Here is a 12555-nt window from a genome sequence, read left to right on the forward strand (position 1 = left end):
ATCCTGCTCAAGACTAAATAGTGATCACTTCCAATTTCAAATCCTCTGTACACTCTGGTGTCCTGCACCAGGGAGAAAACATCACTATCAACAATAACATAGTCAATGAGATTTTTCTTATTCCCTGCTTCTTCTCTCCATGTGAATTTGTGCACATTTTTATGTTGGAACATGGTGTTAGTAATAACCAGTCCATGTCCTGAGCAGAAATCCAACAGATATTTGCCATTATTATTAGCTACGCTCTTTTCTCCAAAGTTTCCCAAAATATTTTTGTATGTCTCATAATCATTTCCTACTCTGCTATTTAGATCCCCAACAAGGACTAATTTTTCCTTTTTCATTGATTCAGTTGCTTTTTCTAATGCCTCAAAAAATTCCTTCACTTCTACCTTAGTAGAACCTTCTGTGGGACCATAGGCACAATAAGTCTCATTGTCCAGTTCCCCATTCTCATATATGCCCACATTACACTGATTGAGACTGACTGCCATTCAAGAAGATTAGCCTCATATTTTGTGTTGTATACTATGGCTACTCCTTCTTTTCCTTGATTGTCATTTCCTGAATATAACATTTTGTATTTATTGCTCAGGAAGATCTCACTAGTTTTTGTCTTTTTTGTTTCAGTCACCCCTATTATGTCAATCTGGTACTTATCTAATTCCTCAGCTAGCTCCATTTCTTTGCCATTCAGGCTTCTTATGTTGATAGTACCGATCTTTAACTCTGGTGATGTTGAGTTGGGGTGTGTTTTTAGATTTGTTCCAGTAGCTGACTTTTCGTTGTGTGCCCTGGTTCCCTGGCGAAAACAAAGGTGGCCTTGTTTAACCGGGCGACGCCCCAGTCGGCATGAAATTTTGTCATGTTATACCATCATTTTTTATTTTGGTTTAACCAATAGGAATACAATTTGGTTGGCTAAATCCCAAATTGCCAGCTCATCCTCGTTCGTTCAGTATCCAAGTAGATACCCAACACGATGCACCACGAGAAGGTGAGGATTGGACATTAGGTCAGAAGCCATGGTCGGTTCTCCGCATTCCTTTAAAGGCTATGTGGAGGTCTCCGCTCAGTTATACAACTTTGACCCTTAAGCACCCTACCATGGAAACAAAAATTCATGCAGATTCATGTTCCAGTCGATGCCTATATTATTCTTTATAGCACCTTGTGGTAATGCTCGGTGAGTGTGGTGGGTTGTCCACTGTGTCTAGCACGCAGTTGATTCCCTGCACTTCCATCACAGTATGGCATCATTCATTCATCCATTTTGTATGGTGATTCAACAGCTGTGAGCACCTTTTAAGGGGAGGTACGGCACCACCTCAATCGCCCCCCTATTTTTATCTGTGCTCAGGACCAGCATAGCTGACAATTCAGACATATGGCTGGAGGGATTGTCTTAAGTATTCCTGACTGTATCCATGTGTGTTAACGAGGTCGGTTTGCCTGCTTGTGGGATGAAAAACCCCTCATAAACTGGCGGGTGGGGAAACCCTGCTCTACATGCCCAACACCGCTTAACTTGGCTATGGCTGAGGGAGATCCTGAAACTCTTCACGTCGTTGACAGGAATTGAACCTAGGGCACTTCTTCCCCAGGCATATGATTGCAAAGCACATAGCCACTAGGTTAACCGCACACACATGGCATCACTGATTGTTGACCTGGGATGGCCAAATTTATCCAAAATTTTCCAAACAGATAGGCTTGTAACATGGCATCGATGGAGTTTTTTCAAACTCCATTAGTTCCCTTCTGACAGCCACTTCAACTTGTACTGACTAGGGAGCATCATATTCCTCAAATTTCTACTAGCTACAAACAAGTGACGTTACATGGCACAATGCACCTTGCTCATGGAATGGGGGGTGATGTCCATTGTCTTCCTTTCCAAACAGTACATATGACTTCTTCATTACTTCAACCTCAGTAACTCTTCTGCATCTGGTTCTCACTGATGAGACCCCCAATAAAGTTTGAAACTGGTCTGGGTAGTGGGCCTTCCCATTATATACTCAGCATTATATACTCAGCACAGCATTATATACTCCTGAATGGATGTGTGCTTTGCATTATGGGATTATTATTATTATTATTATATGGGCACCTCCACTGAGTCTGAAGACTCATCGCAGGAGACCCAATCTATCATACCTCTTCTAGAACCATTAACAAACAAAGTGCTTAAAACTGATTCTGGCAACCCATTCCACTCATTCACAACTCTCCAAGCAAAAAATCTAGTCCTTACACCCCTACTGACCACACCTTTATTCAACTTTCAGGGATGATCCCTTGTTCTGCTCCCTCCAGCCAAGTGCCAAAACATTTCCCCTGCATCTATCCTATAAAATCCTTTAAGCAACTTAAATGTTTCTATCATATCCCTTCTTTGTCTCCTATCAATCAACTTCTGCAATCCACACACCTTCAACCTATCCTCATAGGGAATATTACACAGGCTAATCACCATCTTGGTCGCTTGCCTCTAAATTCTCTCCCTCGCTTCCTCATCCCAAGAAACCCAGGGAACCAGACTTAAGCACAGTAATCCAGACGTGGGCATATCAAGGCTTTATAAAGAGGAATAACAACCTCCTTATCTCTACTTCTTAATGTGTTTTTCACTAACCAAGTAATCTTATGGGCTACCTTAGTAACCTTAGCAATATGTCCTCTAAACTTTAACTCTCTGTCTACCCCTAAATCTCTAGCTTCATCCATTTCCTGGAGTACAGTGCCATAAATGTGATACACGACTTGTAATCCATTTATCCCAAAATGCATAACTTTACATTTCTCTACATTAAACTGACACCCATTAACTTTTTCCCATACTGACAGCTTACTTAAATCATACTGCAAGCTCTCCACATCACCTTGATTAACTATTCCTCTACCTAATTTTGCATCATCAGCAAACAACTGAATATTTCCTTTCAGGTTATTTCTTATATCATTTATGCACAAATTAAACAGCAACAGTCTCAGCACTGAATCTTGTGGCACACCACTAGTCACCTGTTTTTGCCTCGTATCTACCCCCTCCATATGCCAGTTTTTGATATGTGTCCAGCAGCCAACCTTTTATCCACTTAACCAGTCATATCCATCCCCATTTGTTCTAATTTGCATAACAGAGTTCCATGTGGTATTCTATCAAATGTGTTTGCAAAATCCAGCAAAATCATCATGTAGCCATTTCCTTTATCCAACTCATCTGTTACTCTATTATAAAAAGTTAGTAAATTACTAAGACACAATCTACCCTTCACAGAGCCATGTTTTCCCCTTATGCAGTATCATATTTTTATCCACCCATTCTTGAATTCTCTTTTTGACTAATTTTTTCCAGTACTTTTATCATCACTCCTGAGATACTGACTGATTGAGATACTCCTGAGATCCAGAGACCAAACGTGAACCTTTTTCAAGCCACTTCAGGCCTCCTATTAGCAGGTCTATAATTTGCTACTGCAGTCTTAGAATCTCCTTTATGCAAAGGAATTATTTTGCCCTCTTTCCACTCCCTTGGAACTCTACCAGAGCTGAGACTTAAATTAAAAAGCCTAGTTAAAAGCATTGCCAGTTCCCTTGCACATTCTCACAAAACCCTAGCCGATATCCCATCTAATCCCACAGCTGTTTTTACATTGAGATTCTTCAATATCCTAAGGACCACCAATTCATCCAACTCTGTTCCCACATCAGTGTCTGTTTACATAATGTTAAAGCAGTAACCTCACTAGGATACTAAGACAATTTAATGTAAAGTCATTAGCCACTATGTACAAGTAGCCTAGTCGTGAAGATACTTTTCTTTTTTTTATGTTGTTCCCACCCACAAAAATTTATTAAGAAACCTACATTACAGTTTGCACCATGGGTGGACTAAGAATTTTTTTTCTCTATTTTTATCAATTTCATTTTTTTTTGTATTTTTAATTTATTTTTTATATAGTCTGGAAACCCTGCTCTAGAGACCAAACATGAACCTTTTTCAAGCCACTTCAGGCCGCCTATTAGCAGGGCAGTGGTCTCACACTGTGCGATGAAGTTTAACTTCCACCTAAGGACAATCACAAACAGCTATGCCCATGGCAGAATTCAAATTTACAACCTGTTGGTTGGAGAGTGGCTACACTAACCACTTGGCCAACTAGGCCTGCAATGCACATGCAATCTTTGCTGGCTTGCACTTGGATTAAGGATCAAACAAGAATATAATTTCTTGACCAGTACTGTTATATAAGGCAAACAGATATACCACAGGGTCAAGTTTACATACATACTGATATTGACATTGATTATGAATCATTAATTCATAATGGTCATATTGAAGAACCATTCATCCTTCAATATGATCTTCATTCCATGTATTTGGAACACTGCTCTGACATGACCAGAAATTTCAGATCTCTAGACAGGCCAGTCAAGTTTTTCTACATCCTTTTTTCTTTTCTTTTTTTTTTGATTGCACATAACACGAAGTGAAATTATGTGTTATTATGCTGAAAGAGAGTGTCTGTTCTTTCAAATGTGAGGATGCCACTTTGCAAATGCACAGAAAGATTCTGCAAGCATATAATGGGACTAAAACAGTTACCCAGGTTGCATGTGAGCCACATCAACAAAATAACCAATGTACAGACTACACTGGGGTAAAGAACATCGTGACTGATCAGTACAGCAGTGGGCTGTGATGGAGTGACAAATCATGTTACACCATTTTCCTACACAGATGGCTGAGTGTGGGCATGGCATATGCCTGGAAAATGACTCATGTCTGAGTGTATTATCTCATGTTCTACTTGAATTTATGCAAGACACTGTTGTTTGCATTGCAAGAAGAATAAATGCCAGTTTATATGCATTGAGATAATGCATACACTTGAGATAATGTGATGCTTCCAACTGACATAAGTCATTTTCCAGGCATATGACATGAATCGAGTCAAAAAAGGTGAGAGAGAGAGAGAGAGATGAGACAAATAAATCCAGTACCAGTACAAGCCTGCAGGATTCCCTGATTAAACTGAATAACTGCTGTAATAAATTTGGTATGAAAGATTCTCAATTGTTGTAGTATGCCCATAAGGGTAGGTGCATATAAGGAATTTGATTATGATGATTATATATACATTATGTTGCATGTATCTTTACACTGTGGTAGTGTGATTATGTTCCACTCTGGATAAAGGTGGCCATAGTTCAATTTTATGCAATGCATGTTACATTATTTAGCAAAAGTAGTGTACACTTGCAAAACTGCAGTTCTCTAATAAACCTGGAGAGGACAGAACAAAATTGTAGGCAATGAATTTTTACCTGTAGATGTAGCCACTTCTAAGAGACAAGCATCCAATTTTTTATTTAAACATATTATGCGATGTTCTGCGTGGACAATCCTTACACAAGCTTGCTGTACCATTCTCTTACTTATGTTTGTCTGGATCACTGGCTGAAAATAAGCAATGGAAAGTATATAGTCGTAAAATTAAAAGATTATATAAACTACTTGCTTTTACTCTTCAGAAGTTTAAAAATTTAAATTGATTTCATTCTAAGTTACATTATTTTAAAATAAGTATTGAAACAATCCTGTCTTAGAGTCTATCATACCGCCGTGAATATTCCTGTCATCATTTGTTGCCTATACTACATGATGTATAAGGCAACTGGACAAAAACTTACAGACTTTGAAAGATAAGTTATCATAGGAAGAAATATAAGGTGCATTAATGACTGCATCATCCAATAAATGTGGCCAACATTACTACTCAAAGGAAATGAAAAAAATAGGAACTATGACCACTGAGGAGTTTTCACATTAGCTGTACAACAACGTGCGAAGAACTGCAATAAATTCCTGTGGAACGGAAACTGCACATAAGCCAAACATCAAAAGGCAATCAACAGTGTAAGACCATGCTGGTACAAAGAACATTGTGAATGGTATCCAGAACATCAGAAGTCAAGATAGAGAGTGACATATTACACTACATCATTTACTGGCTGGGTGAATGCAAATGTGGAAGATGCCTCTGGAGCAAATAATACCAAATGTGGTTTGGTGGCAGAGATGTAATAATGGTATGGAGCTTTTTTTTCTCTTGGTACAGACCTGGGACTTCTGGACTATCTGTCCTTCAATGTGACAACCAGACTCGTGGTCATGTAGAAGGACAAATGATCCAAAATACAAAACTTATCACCAGCTGATGGAGAGTACGACTAGACATATTAAAGTGAAAAGAAGAGAGATACGGTAATTCTGAGAACTGTATATATATAAATACACACATACACCCATCTTCTGACCTATTGGTAACAATGCTGTCTTATGATCATAATGTGACATTTGGATCTGACATAGTGAAGTAATAGCTGTGCAAAGAGAGAGAGAGAGAGAGAGAGAAATGGCATAGGTATGACAGTCGTAAACAGTGTAGGATCAGTCATGTCCAAAAAAGTAAAGGATTGTAGTAATATGGGAGTTTGATGAGGATATGGCTGGTGAGGTATTTGTATCATTATAAGTACCGTATATTCCGGCGTACAAGTCAACCTGGCGTATAAGTCGATATTGGATTTTTTTGAGTTTTTATAGTATACTCGTCGTATAAGTCGACTCGAAAAAGTTCTTTTTCATATTGACCAGTTGACCAATAGTGACCTAAAGTGCAATGAATCCTTTTAAAAGAATGAAATATGATGCGAGTTTTAAGTGCAAAGTGATTAAATTTGCAAAAGAAAATACTAACTGTGTTGCTGCACATCAGTTCGAAGTAAATGAAAAACTAGTTCGCGATTGGAGAAAAAATGAAACTTTAATAATGAAAATGCCAAAAAATAAGTGCGCATTACGGAAAGGAATTTGCAAGTGGCCTATTCTGGAAAATAATGTTGCGGATTGGGTTCGACAAAATCGCCAAAATGGACTCATTATAACGAGAAATAATATTCGTTTATTTGCTTTGAAGTGGGACAAAGAAAATAAAAAGGACAGCAAAAACTTCAAAGCTACAGTGAGTTGGTGTAGCTGGTTTATGGAAAGGAAAAATTTAGTGCTTCGACTTAAAACGAAAAACGCACAAAAGCTGCCAAAGGATTTCGATGATAAGTTATTAAGTTTTAAAAGATTTATAATTGCTAAAAGAAAGCAAAAAAATTATTTATTGTCTCAAATCAGAAATATGGATGAAACTCCAGTTATGTTTCACATGATAGGGAATAGAACAGTAGAATTGAAAGGAAGTAAAACTATATCTTTAAAAACAACTGGACATGAAAAAAGCTGTTTCACAGTTGTATGTATGGCTGCTGGTACTAAATTAAAACCTATGATAATTTTTAAAAGAAAAACAATGCAAAAGATCAAAATTCCAAGAAACGTTTTTGTCCATGTTCATGAGAATGGTTGGATGGACAAAGCAGGAGTTAAGCAGTTGATAAAAAATATTTGGAATACATGACAAGGTGCATTAAAAAAACCAAATAGTCTTTTAGTGTGGGACATGTTCGAATCCCATTTAACGGAGAGCACAAAATCTTTATTAAGAGAGAATAATACTAATATGGCAGTGATTCCAAGTGAGTTAACTTCACTAAATTCACAGTTGGATGTTTGTATAAACAAGCCATTTAAAGACAGTTTACGAAAACAGTGGAATGCGTGGATGCAAGGAGAGAAAAGTTACACAAAAGGAGGACAAATGCAACATGCGTCTTTGGTAATTATGTGTGAATGGGTAGCGAAAGCATGGGATGAAATAAAACCAGATACAGTAAAAAATTTTTTAAAGAATATGCTATATCTAACAAATTAGATGGCTCGGAAGATGATTTTGTTTACAATGATGACGAAAATGATTCTTAATCTGATGGAGAAAACGAATACAATTTATATGACGATATACCAGAAGAAATTACAGAACTAGAGTACAATGAACTTTTCATACATTCAGACAGGAAAATTAAATTTTAATTATGTAGTTATCTACCTATTTTCTTTTGTAAATAAATAATTATATAACATGTAAATAATTTTTTCTGTAAATAAATTTGATATAAGTTGAAATATTTTTACTTATTTACCCTTTTTGTATATTGCTAATAAATTTAACAGAGTATGATACGTACTAGTTTTTTCTTGGAAAGCAATCAATTTTGCCCCGGCGTATAAGTCGACCTAAAAAATTTAGTACTTTTTTTCAATGCTGAAAAGTCGACTTATATGCCGGAATATACGGTAAATAATGATACAAATATGCTTACTCGTGGTTCTTCAAATGGACTGTTAGATTTGCTCAATAATGGCAGAAATATCAGAAGTATGCAAGATGGTATGACTGGTGTTACCTTAGCCAGAACATGATGGTATAATAAATTTAGTTTAATCCTTTATCCAAGTGTGAGCAAACAAAGTTTGCGCCTGAAAGTATCTTCAGGACTGGGGTAAGGTGGTACAACACCAGGACACTCCTTGCAAAGGTGGAGCAAGCTACCAACACTCCTATCTCAGTATTTCCCATAATGTAAAACACATCTCCTTGTGGATATGTCTAATGTTATGCATTAAGGGAAGGGCAACAACCCAGACTAGTTTTGACCTTTATTGAGGTCTCTTCAGTGGGAGCCAGGCCCAAGTGGAGATACCAGGCAGAAGCATTAGCAGGTCATCTCTACCTATATGAGTTGCCAAATGGTGTGCCACCCTTTTTTAATAAATTACTCTGGATTTAGAGCAGGGCACTCCTTGCAAAGGTGGAGCAAGATACCAACACTCATATCTCAGTATCTCCCATAATGCAAAACAGATCTCCTTGCGGATATGTCTAAGGCGCAAACTTTGTTTGCTCACACTTGGATAAAGGATTAAACTAAATTTATTATACTCTAACCAAGTGAAAAATAAACTTTCAGCATCTTTCTCTAAGTCCAGAGTAATTTATTAAAAAAGGGTGGCACACCATTTGGCAACTCATACAGGTAGAGATGACCTGCTAATGCTTCTGCCTGGTATCTCCACTTGGGCCCAGCTCCCACTGAAGAGACCTCAATAAAGGTCGAAACTAGTCTGGGTTGTGGCCCTTCCCTTAATGCATAACATTAGACATATCTGCAAGGAGATGTGTTTTGCATTATAGGAGATACTGAGATATGAGGGTTGGTAGCTTTCTCCACCTTTGCAAGGAGTGTCCTGGTGTTGTACCACCTTACCCCAGTCCTGAAGATACTTTCAGGCACAAACTTTGTTTGCTCACACTTGGATAAAGGATTAAGTTAAATTTATTATACTCTAACCAAGTGAAAAATAAACTTTCAAGAACATGTGTGTGTGTGTGTGTGTGTGTGTGTGTGTGCGTATAAATGGGATTTCATTTCAAGGGAAAAAAAATGACATGATGATCATAAAAAATAAAATTAAATACAGTTTAGAGCAGTGGTTCTTAACCTTTTCAAAGTCACAGAACACTTTTGATTATAATAAAAATCTGGGGAACACCAAAAGCATTAGGATAATAAAACTAGCAATAAACATATGCATGGACTTGCCTTTTATAAAAATGGAACTTACTTTAATATGCGTTACTTGAGCTTGTCGGCTTTTGCAGGTTTCAGCAATATCAGGCCTAATATGTGATATAGCGACCCTCATCTCTTTGTCTATATTAGTAAGTCTTTCATGCTTTTTAGTTTTTTATAGGTGTTAATATTGAGAAACCGAGCTGACAGAAATATGACGTTGAAAACTTAACAAATTTTTCAGTGCTCTTGTGGAGAGAGCTGAGTATTCAGCTTGGACAAAACTACAAAATTCCTCAAGTTATTTCAGAGAATTTCATTTTTAGAGTATGATCCATTGACAAGGTAACAAATTGTTGTTCTTCTTCTTGTAACGAAAATTCACTAACGAAAAAACTCGATGTATTAACTGTGCCAAATGGATTTCGTATCCAATCATAATTGTGTGTATTTAAGGAAGGAAAGTAACTTGAAATCTTTTCTTCCAATATTGTTAATTGTTCTGTTATAACAGAAATAATTCCTCGACATTTTTATTCAGAGTAACCGATTACACCCAGAACTATGTCATGTGACATCTTTCACCAGCGGAACATCTGTAACCAGTTCGTGGAACACAAGTGTTCCGGGAACACAGGTAAAGAACCACTGGTTTACAGTTTCTCGTAGAAAGGCTTAGACTTTGGTTATAGATGTTTATTAAATAACTTAAGGAATTTACAACGTACAAAGGATATAAATTAAATGAAACTTTTAATCTATATTTCCAATATTTCGGCAACATCACGTTGCCATCTTCACAGGAACTTAAAATAAAGACATGTGCACACAGTAAATGAGGACGAAGCAGGAAGCTGTTGTTTCTCTTAAAAGTCCTGATGGTGCCCCCTAGCGGGCTATGTAGGTATTCTTGGCAGTTTGGCTGAAAGTCTTCTGATGTAAGGCTCCCAAATTTGGGGCAGTCTCATGCAACCAAATTTGTTGAGGTTTGGCATGTTTCTTAGGACTGAGGCTGATTCCATGAATAGTCTTTCGAATTTGAATTTACTATGGTGTATTACCATGGCTTTCTGCCACTGTATTCTGTGGCATGTATCCAGAGCATGGTCTGTAAGACCAGAGTGGCTGTACTGGTCAAACCAAAAGTAGTCGTTGTGTTCTGAAATTCTGATATTCGCTGTCCTGCCTGTTTGGCCAAAGTAGCACAGCTTACAGATGCAAGGGACCTGGTGTACACCAGGTAGGTCTAGTGGAAGTGGTTGGTCTTTAGTGGAGCAGATAAGGGATTGCCAATTTTCTATATGGTCTGTAACAAGAGGTCAAGTCATGTTTTTTTAGAATTTTGTTGATTTTTTCCAAGGTGCCTCTGGATGTAGGGAATGGTGATGGATTTAGAGTAATCCTTGTTGTGAAGGGGGGAGGGGGGTTGTGGTGTACTGGTTTCAATATTTTTGGGATTTTTTGGGGGGGGGGGTTGCCATTGGTTGAGAAAGTGTTGAGGATGTGGTTTAGTTCTGTGGTTAGGGCATTGTCATTTGAACAGATAAGTTTAACCCTGTTGTGTAGTGTGTTAATAAGTCCATATTGTTGTGAGGGGGGATGGGGGATTGTTGGTGAATGTATCTGCCTGTATGGGTGTTTTCTATAAACTGAGAAAACCAAGGTTCCATCAGGCTGGCAGGTGACTAGTATGTTTAAGAAAGGGAGGCTGTTGTTTTTCTCTTTTTCCAGGGTAAACTTGATTCTGGGGTGTTGGTTGTTTAAGTGTGTTAGGAAGGAGAGGAGTGTATCAGTGCCATGTGGCCAAATAGCGAACACATCATCAACAGCTTTCTCTTCAAAAGTCTCTATAAAGAAGTTGGCTGGGTAGGTAGAGTGGTGAACCCATGGCTGTCCCCTCTATTTGTTTGTAGAATTTTCCTTGCAAACGAAATAGCCTGAGTTCATTGTGAACTGAAATAGGGCTGAGATATCGGGAGGAAATTTAGCTTGTATTAGCTCTTAGGTTTCTTTGAGTGGGACATTTGTGAATAAGGAGGAGACATCAAAACTGACCATTATGTCAGTACATTGGAGTGTAAGGTTTCCTATGCTGGCTTTGAAGTGGACTGAGTTTTTTTATGTATGATGGTGTGTTGCCAGTATAGTGTGTGAGCGCTTTGGCCAAATGTTTAGCTAATTTGTATGTGGGGGAATCAATGCCATCCACTATGGGACATAATGGCACATTTTCTTTATTTATTTTTGGGAGTCCATATATATACGGGGGGGGGGGGGGGTATAGAGTTAAACGGTTTTAATTTGTTAGTAACTTCTACAGGCCAAGAAGTGACCTTCTTAAGGAGCCTATGGAGTTTTCTAATTTGTGAGTTGGTGGGATTGTATTCAATAGGAAGGTAAGTAGCCCGATCTAATAATAGAGCATTAAGCTAACCTCTGTAATTCGTTTGGTTAAGTACTACTGTGGTGTTACCTTTATCTGCTTTGGTGATTACTATTTCTTTGTTTTTCTTCAATTCCTGCAGAGATTTATATTCCTTATTGGATATGTTGGTTTTTGGTGGTCTTGCCAGATGCCAGAGGGTTGATGGAGGTAATTCTAGCCATGCCTGCTGCAGCATTGTCCCACAGACATCAGTCCCAGACACATGGATCTGATATCTTGCTCTACAGCATCCCAGCATGATTCAATTGGATTTAAATCCGGGAACATTGGGGATCACTGGTTTCAGCAGTAGAGCCACTCTGGTCTTGCAGACCATGCTCTGAATAAACGCCACAGAATAGTGGAAGAAAGCCACAGTAATACACCGTAGTAAATTCAAATTTGAAAGGCTATTCATGGAATCAGCCTCATCCCTAAGAAACATGCCAAACCGCAACAAATTTGGACCATCGGGACTTTTAGGAGAAACAATAGCTTCCTGCTTCGTCTTCATTTACTGTGTGTAGTGCCTGCGTGAACGTGTCTTTATTTTAAGTTCCTGTGAAGATGGCAAAGTGACGTTGCCAAAATATTGG

At 38.1% G+C, this 12555-nt stretch overlaps 2 protein-coding genes across 3 annotated transcripts in view; one reads left to right on the forward strand and one right to left on the reverse strand.

Moving 5' to 3' along the window:
* The window catches only part of LOC150108711 (uncharacterized), a 374396-nt gene that overhangs the window by 348263 nt on the left and 13578 nt on the right, over window positions 1-12555 (forward strand). The gene's annotated exons all lie outside the window — the stretch shown is intronic.
* LOC150108712 (mitochondrial mRNA pseudouridine synthase RPUSD3-like) overlaps window positions 1-12555 on the reverse strand; it is a 216560-nt gene that overhangs the window by 40133 nt on the left and 163872 nt on the right. The window contains exon 6 of the mRNA XM_090390945.1: window positions 5335-5467. Coding sequence (XP_090247071.1) covers window positions 5335-5467 — 133 coding nt within the window. The remainder of the gene's footprint in view (window positions 1-5334; window positions 5468-12555) is intronic.

This window comes from Typopeltis vanoorti, chromosome 3, assembly GCF_054136105.1.
Source record: "Typopeltis vanoorti isolate ZY-2024b chromosome 3, IOZ_Tvanoo_1.0, whole genome shotgun sequence".
Lineage (NCBI taxonomy): Eukaryota > Metazoa > Arthropoda > Arachnida > Uropygi > Thelyphonidae > Typopeltis > Typopeltis vanoorti.